The sequence below is a fragment of the Chelonia mydas genome, chromosome 3, assembly GCF_015237465.2.
Source record: "Chelonia mydas isolate rCheMyd1 chromosome 3, rCheMyd1.pri.v2, whole genome shotgun sequence".
Taxonomy (NCBI): domain Eukaryota; kingdom Metazoa; phylum Chordata; order Testudines; family Cheloniidae; genus Chelonia; species Chelonia mydas.
In genome coordinates this window covers 64941837-64958380 of record NC_057851.1, presented here as the reverse complement: position 1 = coordinate 64958380, position 16544 = coordinate 64941837, and the positions used below count along the sequence as shown (strand labels likewise).

General features: G+C 43.8%; 1 protein-coding gene across 3 annotated transcripts in view; it reads right to left on the bottom strand.

The window, feature by feature from the left end:
* Nucleotides 1-16314, bottom strand: part of CFAP206 (cilia and flagella associated protein 206) — a 40209-nt gene extending 23895 nt beyond the window's left edge. Inside the window, exons 1-6 of one of the 3 annotated variants that reach the window (XM_037894434.2) lie at nt 16207-16314; nt 10665-10773; nt 10345-10428; nt 9290-9380; nt 6350-6538; nt 5695-5853 (exon numbers count right to left, since the gene is read on the bottom strand). In XM_037894434.2, coding sequence (XP_037750362.1) covers nt 5695-5853; nt 6350-6538; nt 9290-9380; nt 10345-10428; nt 10665-10772 — 631 coding nt within the window. In that variant the 5' untranslated portion in view covers nt 10773; nt 16207-16314. Of the gene's footprint in view, nt 1-5694; nt 5854-6349; nt 6539-9289; nt 9381-10344; nt 10429-10664; nt 10793-15651; nt 15986-16206 lie in introns of those variants that run through there. The other 2 variants (XM_043542640.1, XM_007052579.4) reach the window with 2 other exon arrangements.
* Between the last annotated feature and the right edge of the window lie 230 nt (nt 16315-16544).

Below are 16544 nucleotides of genomic sequence, written 5' to 3'. Positions count from 1 at the left end.
AACATTTTGGTGGAGAATTGCGAAAGGGGGAATATTGGTAAAAAACCTCAGTTATTGTAAATATTGGTGTGCACACCGCCAGCTCTAGTGAGCTAGGCATTTCTATTAGGTTAACCAGACCTGCTGGCCTCCGGGAAGGTAGCAGGGGACCTGCTTGCCTCCAGGAAGGTAGCAGGGAAGAACAGGTTAACCGGACCTGCTGGCCTCCGAGAAGGTAGCAGGGAGAAATAGGTTAACCAGACCTGCTGGCCTCCGGGAGGGTAGCAGGGGACCTGCTGGCCTCCGGGAAGGTAGCAGGGGAAAAACGCATAGATTAAGCTATGATTTCAGAATCTAGGCTGTGTCACTTGCTAAGTAATACCAGCAGTGACAAAGAGACTGAAATATCCATGTTAAGATGTTTAAAAGAAAACAGGGTAAGCCAGTACCAGAGGGAGGAATGGAGTCAGAAGTACCAGTACCAGATGGAGGAATGGAGTCCAACCTCACCTTTTGTTAAAGAAATTACACCTTTTAAAGAAATCCTTCAAAAATTTGGGCACAGTCCTTGGATTAAACAATCCCTAGCTGATGTCTGCACTATTTCGGACCTAGAGGATAGATTGGCTCAGTATATCCTCATATACAAACCTTCTAGTGCTGCCAAAAGAGATGCAGCAGCAATTTGGTTGTTGTGGGAGGCATGTAAAGATTCTTCCCTCCGCTTGTCTTCATGTAAAGAGGAAAAGGCACAAAAGGAAAAGGGAGCAGACAATTGGAAGGTGCTGGCTACAAATACCCAAAGCCAGCTGAAAATAGTGAAAGAGGCACTCCAGGAATACAAAAAAAGTGAAAAAGTTAACTCTGCAGAGGCTGGAGGGAGGGAGGTAAAGGGGGAGAAGGTCCTATGTACGGCACCCCCAGGCATAATTACAAAGAGAAAAGAGAGTAAAAAAAAAAAGTTAACTCTGCAGAGGCTGGAGGGAATTAAGCAGTTAAACTTTGTGAAAATGTTAAAAAGGAAAAAAGTGTTAGAGAAAGAGCATTCTTGGTTTCTTTGCAGCCATTCTGAAAGAAAAATGGGCCCTTTTCCAAAGGAATGTCTGTAAATTAGCCAGGCAAAAATAAACTATCTGATTAAAATCATCTGACTGGACAATTTAGTCAAATTTGCTAAAAGAACATAAGAGGGTTCTATTAGAACTTAACTACCTCAAATGTATAAAGGGAATGTAAGATGTAAAAAAAAAAAAAAGTGTGGAAGGGATGTTAAGGAAAAGAAAATGTGTATGTATCTATCTCTGTGTGTGTGTAAATATGTAAAGTTCTAAGGACCAGTTGGTTTTGTTTTTGTTTTAAATAATGCCACTAAAAATCCATTTGACTCTTTAATTCAAAGTTGCAAAACTGACATACCTTTTTGCTAGACACAGGTAATTAGTGCTGTTTGGCTTTGGGATTTGGCATTTAACCCTTAAAAGGTAACTCAATGCTTTACAAAATTTAAAATGTTTTTAAGTTGTGGCTGCAGCAGGGCAGTCAAAATCAGGAGAATATAAAAAAAAAATTTCTGGATTCTTTTTGTTTGTTTTTTGTTTGTTTGTTTGTTTGTTTTTGTAACAAAATAACAGATGAGAGTTGTAGAAAAAAAAATTTAAAAAACAGTGCCTCTCTGAAGCAACAGCAGGGGTGAGGTGCACAAAACAAAAAGAAGCAATGTGAGAAACACTGAGTCTTAAAATGGCTCTGAGTAATCAGACTGTCACTTTGATAAAGGTACATGAAACTTCTGTAAGCAAAAAAAGAAATAGTGACACCTTATGTAAAAATGGATCTGGATAATGTTATAGAAGTTAAACTATGGAAGGAATGTGCATTTGCCCCAGAACATGTGCAGGGTATATTGTAGAAGGGGCAAAAGAAATGCAAAAATACCATGCTACTTAATTAAAATGCTATTAGGGCTCCAAAGGGAGTGACAATAGGTTGGGTTTTCTTTTTCAGATTGCTGCGTGTTTTGGAAGCAGAAGTTAAAAGTAATCAAAACTCTGGTGAAAGTTGATGGTGTCCCTTTTAAGATAGAGTCTCCGAGCTGCTGATGGCTTTAAATCCAAAAGCAGGAAGCTTCTGTGAAAATGCAAATTACCTAAATGATAAAGGAAGGAAAGAACTAGCAGCACAAAGGACCTGCAGATAAAGGACAAACCTGGTCAGCAAACAAATTGTCTAAATAAAAGGCATGGTATAACAAGATAATTTTAATAAATTTAATGATAATAAATACCCCTGTAACAATGTATAGTGTGTATGATTTTTGGAAAAACCCTTTAAGGTTGTATGGTAATGATGCTTCTCAGCTATTACCTGTAAATAAACTTAAAGCTTAACACAGCAGGAAAAACATTATAAACTTGGTTTGCTGTATAAGAAGGAAAATTGAGGTACCGCACCTCAGGGATTTTAATGACTAAACAGTGGGATAATTTCTCCATAACCCTTAAAAGATAGACGCCATTGAAACCTGGCCTGCCTATAGAACAAAAACAGGAAAATGTGGGGGCAATTGCTCTGTTTTGCCTGCAATCAGCAAGGGTATTTGTAAAAGAAATATTTTAAGCAATAATCTGCCACCCCAAAAGGGGTAGAAACATGTTCTTTTTGTCTTTCAGAAAATCAGGAAAAGCTGATGCCAGCTGAAGAGCAACCCAATACTATGAATCTACTAGAAACTGTGTTTTGTGTTCTAATGTGTTGTCTTGTTGCTAGCACTGTTGTGTGTTTAAAAAAAAAAAAAAACTAAAGACCTGCAGGTAATTAAAAATAAATTAAGCTCTCTGTCCCAGCTACAGGACAGCCTGACACAAAAACAAGTACATGCCAATGTAGACTTGGTCCAAACTCGTCTGGGTAACCTAAAAGCCCGATGGAATCTTTGGCAATGGCTTAATACTACCACATGGCTTATGCATAAGAAAAAAAATTTAGAAATAGGAAACTACACAGCCATAGCTATGGGATGCACTGAAATGCAGATACTTGCACTAGCTACTTTGGAACACAAAATGTTCTGGGTCATATTGGGAAATATTAAGGTTTGATGCATTTGTTAAAAAAGAAAGAGATCATTGTTTGACACTTATCAGTATGAATGGATGCAATATGTTTCCAGTATTGTAAACCAGACTTGTTAATGGGAGAAATTGTTGTCAAAATTGCACACCAACAGTCCCTGGAGGCAAAGGTATTGAAGGTTAACCCACTCCCCATATTACACATGGGATCCTTCTGGCTACCCTGGACCTTGAGCCAGTGGGCTGGGGAGGGAGGGAAGCTATTGGACACTAGAGGTTCTACCGAATGGACGCCTCAAAAGTGGGTGTGCCTCACCTTGCCTGTTCCCCAGAACCTTGTAGTAAAGATTCATCACTAGGATCATGTATGTGGCATGAATTGGAATCACAAACTCAAATTGCCTCACAGTACTTTCTCTTGAATAGGCTACATAGAAAGTGACACTGACTATTATAAATCTTAGTGTCAAAAGGGGGATTATGTTGGATCATATTAAAGAAGTTCTGTATTAAAATCACAAATGAGTTTGATTCCCCATAGTTTAAATTCCAGGGTATTACTAATTAAGAGGTCTCTTGGTTTTTGGTACTGTTTCTCTCCCTCTGTGTGTGAAACTTGCAAGCTGCTAATTGTGTTAGTACATTCTAAGACAGAGTCTGTTCTCAAAGCAATTCACAGAGAGAGAGACTCAAAGCAATACTCTAACAACAGAAACAGCACCCAGAAACTCCCCACCCTTTTGTTATATTAACAATTATGATTAAAATAGAGATAGAGGATGTATGTGGATGGATGCTTGGTGTGGATAATAACTGAATGATCAGGGAGGTGCCAGCCTAAGAATCCAGTGTCCATCGGCTGAAGAAGGCGTCAAGTGGAAATAACCAGAGGACCCCCGGAGGGCAGACTGGAATCCACCCAACAGCCTCAAGAATGGGAGAACCAAAGAACAAGATAACATCTAGCAGCACAGAGCCGTCAGGAATGTGCCATCTGCTGATTGATTCAGCAACAGCATGATGAAGCAATTCCCACAGACTGGCCTAGGAAGAAATTCCTATAAAAAGAGACTCTAAAAAGTGAGAACTTTGGGGTCTGATTCTGCAAACCAACTTCCAGGAGCATCAGATGAGCATCTGACAAGGCCCTGCTCCCTCCTCATGTCCAGACCACCTGGCCAGTGGCTTGGCATGAGCAACTCTAAGGCTGGTAACTATGATAACAACCTTGCAGAACCTCTGTGTGTGTGTGTGTGCGCGTGCGTGTGTGAATAAATATGAGATTGAATGGAATGTTATAGCTATAACTAACTGCTTACTATGATAACAACCTTGCAGAACCTGTGTGTGTGTGTGCGTGTGTGTGAATGAATGTGTGAATAAATATGAGAGTGAATGGAATGTTATAGCTGTAACTAACTGCTTACTATGATTCTTTCTGTATTCACAATAAATGTGGTATTTTGCCTTTTTCCCTTTAATAAGATCCTGCTGCTTTTTAATTTATTGGTATAACAAACAGACATGGGGCTCACTTCTGGCTTATGTCCCTAAAGCTCATGCTTCAGGGTTTCAGTTGGCTACCAGCAGGGATCAAGAAGGGATTCCTCCCCATTGCCCCCGCATTTTGAGAGTTTTTTTTTTAAAAATCTCCTTCTTCTGAAGCATCAGGGATAGCAACAACTGGAGACAGAGCACTGGGTAGGCCAGGGCTATGAGGTGGCACCTGAACATTCTCTCTCTCAGATGCTTGGCTGGCTGGTTCTTGCTCATATGCTCAGGGTCTAACTGATTCCTATATACATGGAGCCAGGAAAGAATTTTTTCCAACATTAGATTGGCAGTGACCTGGGGTTTTTTTTGCCTTCTCTGCAGCATGTGGATGTTGGTCACTTACTTGCCAGAATTATCTGGGTCTCTATCATTTAATCATTTCCCTGCCCCCGCAGGGGCCTCCTACACTGGTGCACCTTGGTCCTTCCTATTTTCTGTGTGTGGCACATAATAGTTTAGTCTCCAGTGGCTCTCATTTAGTTTGGTGTCATTTCTGTTGTTGGATTTAGTGTGCAGGTGCTGGGTGGTGTTGGTGACCAGTGATATACAGGAGGTCATACCAGATGATCTAGTGGTCCCTTCTGGCTTTAAACTCTATGACTCTATATTTTAAGAAGGGAGTCAAAAATAAGAGCAACAAGGAAGTTTAGCCATCTCTTTGGACTTACTATTTTGGGCTATCTGGCTGCACACTCAAAAAGATTCCAGTCCATCAGTTTACATCATTATAGTTATCTAAACAACCAGAAGGGCTCAAGATTTAAGAGATTTTTGAGTATTCAAGAAGAATCGGCAGAAATTACCTGAAATTATCAGAATTTATGTATTTTCTGCCTCATGGATTTCTAACATCTCTTGCAATATTAGATTAAAGGTATGCTCTACTGTAAATATTTTGACAGTACCATTTTCACATTTGCATTGATTGGCCTTAAGCATTACACAATTCATTCATCTAATGGTTTGTTTTCCCTTCAGGCTTACTGACACTGGGCCAATCCTGCTCATCTTGAGTAGCATGAAGTCATGGGGGTAGAGGCAAGAAAAGTCTTTCTTAGGGCTCATAATTTTAATTTAATAATATACCTACAATCATCAATGCCTTCTCCTCCTTTCCCACAGTCCTTGTTGAATAACCGAATTCCTGTGACAATCATGGTAAGTTCTTTCAGTTGTCGCTCTTTGTCCTTCTTGCTGAGAGAGAGAAAAACACCCAGCTCTGTCTGGGGAAACACACTCTGCAGGGCAGCTGAAAAGAGTTAAAAAATAACAGCACGTATAAGAATGAAACTGAAAATACTAGGGAAGCAAAACTAACTCCTCTTTATGGGTAGTTGTGAAAACAGAAAAGTGTATTCTAGATTTGGAGAGATGCTTAGGCGTTCACAAATTAATAATTTTACCACACCTTTTGTTGGAGACTAGCAAATAACGAAGCAGACAGGCTGATATGCTATCAAGCTATTTTATGCCATAGAAATGATTTAACTGAAATTCAGAATATTAGTAGCAAATATTTTTAAAGCTGCCACAATTTACAATATTTACTAGTATCTGGGCAATGGATATTTTAATGAAAGAGTTAGACAGCCTGATTCCTAACTTACACCAGTTTCACACCAGGAAACTCAACTGAAATCAACAGAATTATTCCAGATTTTTACATAGTGTCAGAGCAGCATCAGGCCAGACTTTATTTTCCCACAAGGGATGCCCAGAATCAGATACTTTGACTGATTACTGACCTGTTGCCTCCCTAACAACCTTGATGTCTGTAGGGGATCCGAGGCCAGATCGTAGCAGAACATAGCTAACAATCTTTCGATAAATGCTCTCCAACTCTTCTCGTGTACGAGCACGATTATCTGTGATTTCTCTGCTCACAGGGGCCAGCCTGGCCTCTAGAATGCGATGCTGCTCATTAAGTAACTCAACTGGGAAGAAAAGATATTTGAGAAGTGCTACGTTACAACCAAATATTATTCTCATTTTTGGTCTAACGTACGTAGAGTAACATAATTTTCACTGGACTGAACATGCTGTTTGTGTATTTTGGGCCTGCTCCAAATCTCAGTGGCTTTGGATCAGGCCCTTAGTTTTGCTAATTTTAAAAATCCACTATGAAAGCCAGTGCTAGGCAGCAAAATCTTTCAAATAATTTTCACAGTTTATCCTGATGCCCTATGAATGTCCCATGCCTCTCAGCTCTCCCTATCCCAAGAATATTGCATGTCACTCTCATTCTCCCCCTTCTCTTTTCCTGTTCCCACCCATACCGTCTCTGCCATTTTAAGTCACTGGGAGTGGGTACTGATCAGAGACAACATACTTGTCTTTGGCTATTATATATAAATATTGTATCTGCCTAATTTACTGGGATTGTAATATTTGTATTTTATGAAATAATCTCTGGACTATGCAAACTCAAAACATTTAAAATAGACGGTCCAATAATGCGGATCATTCTCAATTGTGAAAATCAACAAATGGACAAATTCTGCTCTCAGGTCACACAAGGGCAGGTCTAGAATAACTGCACTGAAGTCAATAGACCAGTGTAACTGAGAGGAGAATTTGGTTCAAAGAACTTAGAACGTTGCCTTTCTATAAAGGTAAATCTCTCTCTCGCATAAAAAAAAAAAGAGAATATGTTTTGGCTTCCAAGTCCATTACACATTCCTTCTGTGTTATATCCATGCTGTAACACTGTTCTTCCCATGATAGAACTTGTGGCACTCTATACCTCAAAACAGCACCCTGGAACCCCCATATTCACCACTGTCATGTAATTATGATATGTTTCGTACAAAGTATGCCATGCAAGATACATAGGAAAGGTCATGATCTGCTGAAACCCACTGTTCCATCAAAATAAGTATATTATTAGTGTATATGAAGGTATGAGATTTTGCTGTATGGTTGTTATTGAAATAAGTTGTAAGTTTGGGAGTTGTCCCTTGCTAGTTCTTCAGTGACAACAAAGGAGGTGATCCACACCCAGGCGGGCGTTAAATGACCATTAATCAGCAGGGGAGTTGTAGACAAGGGATTTACAAAGCACCACACAATGGGGATTGTTCAACCCTGTGACTCAGCAAGGCCCATCAGGCATGCCTGGGCTAGTTTCTTTGCAGGGACACGGACTAAAGTTATGCCTACACTGCACTTTCATTGGTAAAACTTTTGTCGGTCAGGGGTGTGATAAAAAAAACAGACCCCTGAGCGACAAAAGTTTTAATGACAAAAAGTGCCAGTGTGGACAGCACTTTGTCTGTGGGAAAGCTACTGCCCCTCGTTGGGGGTGGTTTTATTTTGCTAGCAGGAGAGCTCTCTCTTGCCAGCAAAGAGCAGCTACACAGTGTACATTACAGCAGCCTGGCTGTAGCAGCACAGCTGTGCCACTGTAAGGTACAAAGTGTAGACATAGCCTAAGGATATAAAATAAAGGACAGTGGCATTGTGCTTTTACCATTTTCCTCCCGCACCTACACTGGAAGCAACTAGAACGCTGGGAAGACAAAGTCTTGAACTGAGGAAACTGGTCTCAGATTTAAAGGGAAAGCCTGTGTATTAAGGACTGTAAGCAACCTGTAACATCCAGTGGGGTGAGAAAACTGCTTGATCCAAATATTATTCAGTCTAATAAGGTTCAGGATTTAGACTGCATGCTTACCTTTCATTTTGCTTGGTAACTATCTCTGACCTTTAGTGCCTACCACTTATAATCACTTAAAATCGATCATTCTGAAGTTAATAAATCTGTTTTATATTTTACCTAAAACAGTGTGTTTTGGTTAAAGTACTTGGGAAATCTCAGCTCAGATTACAAAGGCCAGTGTGTATCCTCTCCACACTGAGGGAGAGGCAGACCGGGTAATGAACTTACACTGGTCAGGCTTCCGACCAGGGCAATATAGCACAGTTCTGTGGTGCAAGGCTGGGGGCTTGGAAGGTGTGCTGGTTCCTTTCTCTGTGTGATTCCATGAGTGGCTCAGGGAGCATCCAGGCAGTTTAGCTGGTTGTGGGGCTCCACATGCTGTTGTACTATGATAACATTGCCGGGAAGGGTTTGGTGCTTGTCACTAGCAAAACATTGTGAGAGGGTGCCCAGGCTGGAGAGTTAAAGGGGTACAGCGGTACCCCAGTTCAGGTTTTACCCCAGGGAGCGTGTCACAGACCTATCCTATTATCTACCCAGGTTCTTACTACCCCTGAGAATCCAGTACAGTGTTCAAAGACAACTGAAATGATTATACTGGAGCTCAAAATTTCACCAATTTAAAAAAAAAAAAAGGCAAGTCAAATGAGTTGAGATGCTGCATAGCCTAGTGGACTGAACACAGGCCTGGGAGCCAAATTCTCCTGAGTTCTTATTCCAGCTCTGCTCCTTACTTATTCTGTGGCCTTGGGCAACACTTTTGCCTCAGTTTTCCCTCTAAAACAGGGAAAGTAATACCTATCTCAAGGCATATTGTGAGAATTCTTTTTTAAGTAGTAATTTAATATACAGCCATATAGTTTTGCCTACACTTTCAAGTTCATTTTATTATCTTATTTTGCTTTGCTGTCACGTGCATATAGTACGCTAATAAAGATTAATATTAAAATACAGATGAAACAATATAGTTAGATACAAGTTTTATTATCTGACACTCATATTTAATATTTGTACATATTAAAATTACCTCGGTCTGTATAATTCATATCAAAGTAAACTTGCATCTTAATAGTGTCCAGGGATGGATTTGCTGTGTCAAGAAGTCTACCAACACAGAGCTAAGAAGAGAGTTGTAAAAGTTAATACTTTCTAACCACTTAGAATTTTCTGAAACATCAATAACAATGTTTCTATTTTGACAGCAGGAAGGGAGCCTTCCTCTTCCCATTCTCCCGACAGAACATGATAAACAGGTATATATCACCCTAGGAAATGCAGAATCCACTCTTGACTACAGAACCATGAGAATGAAGTATGATGCTAGTTTTCAAAATGCTTTAAAGGAATCTTAGAAATTGATCTGGTAGCTAAAAATCACCAACTTACAAACTGGTATTATTTAGTATTTGTTAAGTGCTAATGTTCGGTGCTGTATAGACAAATTTTTTTTGTTCGGCGATGTATAGACAAATCTTCTACTCAGGGCTTGTCTACACTGGCAAGTTACAGAGCAACTTTCTCGCTCAGGGGTGTGAAAAAAACACACCCGAGAGCAGCAAGTTTCAGCGCAGCATAGAGGGAACTTAGTCTGACATGTGAGTGCTGGGAGCTATACCCCTCATAGAGGTGGGTTTTTTACAGTGCTAGGAGAGCGTCCACACAAGCGGCAGCGCTTTAGCGTTGCAAGTGTAGACTAGCCCGAAGACTGATTAAAGCAATTAAAGATGCTTCCAATACTTCTATCTGCTATTCTCAGTCTCTCTCTACCTCCCTCCAATATCTTGTTATACTGTAGCTCCAGGAGGCAAAAAATATTTCATTCATCTCATCTTTATCTACCCTCTAATAATTATGCTGAGATCTCAGTAATTTATCATAAGGTCACTTTCACCAGTAGTTAGATTGTTTAGATTTCCCAGTGCATATACAGCAATACAGGTGGCTTTGCATAATTGTATATGTTAGCCTGTGGAAGGCAATGGCAGGTATGTTTTGTTACTATAAATACAGAGCAGATGTTTAAATTTTATTTCTACATAAGTATGTAAAGTTTCTGAACTTTTGGAGAATTTTCAGAATTACCTTAATAAGTTTTTGCACATCATTTTTTGTGAGGGTTCTATCTACATTAAACTCATTCCTGGGATCCAAAACGACAGCTTTCACCTGCAGATTAGCAAAAGATGTTATTGGGGGACTACTCACAGTGAGTAAAATTAAATCCTAGCAAGGCTAGAGCCTAAGAACAGAGTTTGAAAATTGTGGCCAATGTGCGCAACTGCTAAATCTTTATACTTGTCTGTTTAGTGAAAATTGTATTATTAATCTTAGGGGGATATTAACATGACCTGAAGGCATTTAAATAAAATAATCAACGGCTAAAATATTAATTTTGTTCTTACCATGAAAGCCACCAAGATTTCAGACACAGTTTGTCCTTTCATGGCACATTCTTGTCCTATTTCACGAATGATATTCTTTATGACACTTTCAGCCTGAGAGTGAGACATTCTGGACCAACAATACATTAACAGGTTTGATGTTTATTACAATGCATCATACATTTGTCTTTCATCCTCTGTTTTCTCCACTGCAACATTTGCTGAAGTAGTGAGATTACATATTCTCGTCTAGCACCTTAAGCCTCTTAAATTTTCAATAACAACTTGACTAGGTAGCAGAGATGATTTATGGTTCACTGGACCACAAGTGACAAGAATATTTCCAAACAATAAGAAACTAACCCAAAACAAGATTTGAAGGAAAAATACAAAAGCTGATTATAAAGGTTTAACCCAGATAGCTTTTGTCTGACAGATGGAATATTTCTTATTAGCTGAACAGTACTAACTCAGCAATCAACACAAAAGCAGGTAAAAATGCATCAGCTTTAACAGAACAAAAATATTTTTCACATCAGCAGAGATTTCCTGGGAAGCTGAGGGAACAAAAATCTCACTACAGTCATTAACAGTACCTCTGACACCAGTGTTCCCTCTAATTTTTTACATCCATGTGCGGAATGAATTTTGTTATGTGCACCAATATGGAGGTGATGTATGGCGGGGGTGGGGCTGAGGGGTTCACAGTGTGGGAGGGAACTAAGGGCTGGGGCAGAGGGTTGGGATGCGGGCGGGGGGGGGGAGTGTTGAGGGCTCCGGCCCAGGGTGAAAGCTCTGGGGTGGGGTTGGGGATGAAGGCTTCCAGGTGCAGGAGGGGGCTCAGGGCTGGGGCAGAGGGTTGGAGTGCGGGGGGATGAGGGCTCTGGCTGGGGGTGTGGGCTCTGGGGTGGGGCCAGGATGAGGGGTTTGGCATGTAGGCTGCCCCAGGGCTGAGGCAGGGAGAGAGAGGACTCCCCCCAGCCCTTTCTCACTGCTGAAGCTTGGGGCCAGAGGAGAGGCACCTCTCCCTGGCTGTGGCAGTTCCGGTGGGGCCGTGCTGGGCTGGTGAAGAGGCGCCTCTCCCCGGCCATGGCAGCTCTGGTGAGGCCAAGCTGGGCTGGTGGAAAGGTGCCTCTTCTCGTCCATGGCAGCTCTGGGGCACCTCTCCCCAGCTGTGATAGCTTCAGTGGGTTGGGACGCCTCTCTCTGGCTGCAGCAGCTCCAGCTGGGCCGGGGGAGAGGCACCCCTCCCTGGCCGCAGCAGCTCCGGCTCGGTGGAGCGGGGGCGCCTCTCCCTGCATGCAAGACTCTTGATAGCCTGTTGCGCGGCCACGCAGCTTAGAGGGAACTTAGTCTGACACATGAGGCAGAATTCTGACCCGGACAAGTAGATACCTTTTGTTTGTAGATTAATGGCAAATTATTGAATTACAGATTATGAACTCCAGGACTCCAATGACAGTTCTGAGAACTTCTAGTTTTCCATGTGTTTAAGATATGAAATAAAATTATTATTTAATTTGAGAGATGATTAGGAATTCCAATTATTTGGATCAGGGGACTGGCAAGAGGATGTTGAGCCTTCTACATCCTAAATTCAGCTTTAACTTGGTGACTGAATATTGCTATCCTCTGACGCATATTCAGTGTGAAGTGAGTGTTGGTCTCAGTTCAGTTCCTAGTTAACAGGAGTCTTCAATTAGAGCTTTGTTGAATAGGAATTTTTTTCAACACATTTTTGTGAAAAATTTGATTTTTTTTCCTACAAAAATTCCAATTTTTTTTTCCAATCAAGTCTTCCCACAATACCCTATGGTTGGCACCAAATCACATCTTTCTTAGAAGTCTCAGAAAAGGTCATGGAAACGTAACTACACTCATACCCTATAGGGTAGGGGTTGCCAAGCTGAGCCTGAGAAGGAGCCAGAATTTACCAATGTAGATTGCCAAAGAGCCACAGTAATATGTCAGTAGCTCCCCCCGCTTCTAGCGCCTCCCACCCACTGGCAGCCCCGCCAATCAGCACCTCCCCCTCCCTCCTGATCAGCTGTTTTGTGGCATGCAGGAGGCTCGGGGGGTGGGGGGGGAGAAGCGAGGGCACAGCAGGCTCAGGGCATGGGGTTGGGAAAGGTGGAGTGGGGGCAGGGCCTGTCACAGAGCCAGGAGATGAGCAGTGAACACCCCCTGGCACATTGGAAAGTTGGTGCCTGTAGCTCCAGCCCTGGAGTCGGTGCCTATACAAGGAGCCGCATATTAACTTCTGAAGAGCCGCATGTGGCTCCGGAGCCACAGGTTGGCCACCCCTGCTATGGGGGTAACTCCAGAATGAAGTTGGGGCATATTGGTAGTGTGGGGGAGCTTATACTACTGCTGCCAGGGCCGAATTAACCCAGGGGCTTTAGGGGCTGCAGCTCAGGGCCTCAGACTAGGGGGAGCCCTCCAAAAATAAATCCATAATTATATACAATTCAGTGTTCACCAACCCATTGATTGCAATCGACTGGTCGATCCTGGAGCCTCTGCCAGCCAATTGCGATCTACAGGCCGCTAAAAGTCCAGTGGCGCAGCAGGGCTCAGGCAGGATGCCTGAATGCTGTGGTCCCATGCTGCTCTCGGAAGCGCCCAGCTGCTGGCACATCTCTGCAGCCCCTGGGTGCGGCGGGAGGCAGCTCCGCGCCGTGCCCCCGCCCCCAGCACCATCCCCGTAGCTCCCAGGCGCGCTTGCGGGCATGGGCAGCGCACGGAGAAACGCTCTCCCCCTCTCCCCAGGGGCGCACAGAGACATGCCAGCAGCCAGCCGCTTCCGGGAGCGGCATGGGGCCATGGCATGCAGCCTGCCTGAGCCCTGCTGCGCCGCCGGCTGGGAGCCACCTGTGGTAAGCGCCTCCCTGCTGGAGCCTGCACCTCGCACACCCTCCTGCACCCCAACTTCCTGCCCCAGGTCAGAATCCCCTCCAGCACCCAAACTCCCTCCCAGAAAGAAAATAATATAACAGCTGTTCTAAGGTAAGAAGTAGGATATTTTGAATTAACTTAACTACATTCTACAAATACATTAGAAGGGGAAGACCAAGGACAGAGTAGGCCCGTTAGTCAGTGAGGGGGGAAAGACAAGAACAGAAAATGTGGAAATGGCAGAAGTGCTTAATGACTACTTTGTTTCAGTTTTCACCAAGAAGGTTAGTGGCAAGTGGACGTCTAACATAGTGAATGCCAGTGAAAATGAGGTAGGATCAGAGTCTAAAACGGGGAAAAAACAAGTCAAAAATTACTCAGACAAGTTAGACGTCTTCAAATCACCAGGGCCTGATGAAATACATCCTAGAATATGCAAGGAGCTGACTGAGGAGATATCTGAGCCATTAGCAATTATCTTTGAAAAGTCATGGAAGACAGAGACATTCCAGAAGAGGAAAAGGGCAAATATAGTGTCCATCTATAAAAAGGGAAATAAGGACAACCCGGCGAATTACAGACCAGTCAGCTTAACTTCTGTACTCAGAAAGATAATGGAGCAAATAATTAAGCAATCAATTTGAAAACACCTAAAAGACAATAAGGTGATAAATAAGTCAGCATGTATTTGTCAAGAACAAATCATATCAAACCAACCTGATAGCTTTCTTTGACAGGGTAACAAGCCTTGTGGACGAGGGAAAGCAGTAGATGTGGTATATCTTGACTTTAGTAAGGCTTTTGATACTGTCTCGCATGACACTGGTTGGAAAATTGTTCTCAGAGAGTAATTATCAATGGTTCACAGTCATGCTGGAAGGGCATAACGAGTGGGGTCCTACAGGGATCGGTTCTGGGTCTGGTTCTGTTCAATACCTTCATCAATGATTTTGATAATGGCATACAAAGTACACTTATAAAGTTTGCAGGCAACACCAAGCTGGGAGGGGCTGCAAGTGCTTTGGAGAATAGGATTAAAATTCAAAATGATCTGGACAAACTGGAGAAATGGTCTCAAGTAAATAGGATGAAATTCAGTAAGGACAAATGCAAAGTACTCCACTCAGGAAGGAACAGTCAGCTGCACACATACAAAATGGAAAATGACTGCCTAGGAAGGTGTACTGTGGAAAGGGATCTGGGGTCACAGTGGATCACAAGCTAAATATGAGTCAACAGTGTAACGCTGTTGCAAAAAAAGCAAACATCATTCTGGGATGTATTAGTAGGAGTATTGTAAGCAAGACATGAGAACTAATTCTTCTGCTCTACTCCGTGCTGATTAGGCCTCAACTGGAGTATTGTGTCCAGTTCTGGGTGCCACATTTCAGGAAAGATGTGGACAAACTGGAGAAAGTCCAGAGAAGAGCAACAAAAATGATTAAAGATTGGAAAAATTGGGTTTGTTTAGTCTGGAGAAGAGAAGACTGAGAGGGAATATGATACAGTTTTCAAATACATAAATGTTATTACAAGGAGGAGGGAGAAAAATTGTTCTTCTTAACCTCTGAGGATGGGACAAGAAGCAACGGGCTTAAATGGGCTTAAACCAGCAAGGGCAGTTTAGGATGGACATTAGGAAAAACTTCCAGTCAGAGTGATTAAGCACTGGAATAAATTGCCTAGAGAGGTTGTGGAATCTCCCTCATTGGGGATTTTTAAGAGCAGGTTGGACAACCACCTGTAAGGGATGGTCTAGATAATACTTAGTTCTGCCTTGAGACCAGGGGACTGGACTAGATGACCTGGACTAGATCCCCTCCAGCGCTATGATTCTACATGTTTTAAGACTGAAATGTAATCACAGAATGGCTTTATGTTAATTAAAAGGCAAGTTTAGTATAGCGTTAATAGCCTCAACGCCAAATTGTGATCATTTTGTTTTCAATTAGGAAAAAGTCTTGTATACAGGGGCCCCACAAAATCTAACAGCCCGAGGTGCACAGGAGAGTTAATCTGGCCCTGACTGCTGCCCATGCTGCACCTCTTCCAAGAGTAAACACAGGACTCCAGGGGCCATCAATCGGGCACTTTTCACAAGCACAGAACTCACCTGAGAAGTAAAACAATTTTTTTTTAAAATATGTGTACGCTTCTGCAAAATTATATCAACTGGGCAGGCCTGTAATGACCCCCCCTGATAAATAAGAAGCTACAAGGGGTCCAGCTCCAGAACAACCACTCGCCTCTTCCCCTCCCCCTCAGGCCACCCTGGCAGAGGGGAACGCGGAGAGGGTCCGGAGGGGGGCATGGCGCGGGCGACGCTCAATTCCGTCACGCTGGCTGCCTCCTGCCCGACACAAGCCGGTTGGCCGGGGATACTCCGCGGGGAAGCGCGCGCGCAACTTGCTCCTTCCCCGCGCATTTTGCGCGCCCTCACTTCAGGTACAATGCGCACGCGCGAGGGGGGGGCGTCTTTCTGCACCAGGGAAGCGGCTGAGTCCCTCCCCCCGGCAGCCGGCGCGGCGTTAGCTCCCTGTCCCTCCCCCACCCCGGGGAGCCCCCTACCCGACCCCATGAGAGATTCCCAGCCTCTGCTGCTGCGCCGCCCCGGCTCCCCTGGCCCGGGTCCCGCCCCGCCCCGCCCCGGCCGGGGCCCCGTCTCTACCCGGGCCCACAGCTGAGTCTCCTGCCCCAGCCGGGCTAGACAGCCGAGCGTCGTCCCCAGCCGGCCGGCCGCGTTTCCATGGAGACAGAACGCGGCTCCCCAGCGGGCGGGGCTTCTCTCCGAGCCCGGCTGAGCGAGCAGGGGCGGGGCGGCCCTACCGCGCGGTGATTGGCTGGCGGGAGGTAACTGCTGCCCCATTGGTTGTGGCCAGGACACGGGCGCTCGAGGGAAAGGGCCGTTAACGCGTGGCTCCTGTGGCGCTGCTGCCGGGCTGAGCTCGCTGCTGCCGTCACACAGCGCTCGGCTGGCCCCGTGCCTCGCGCCCCGCAGCCAACCCC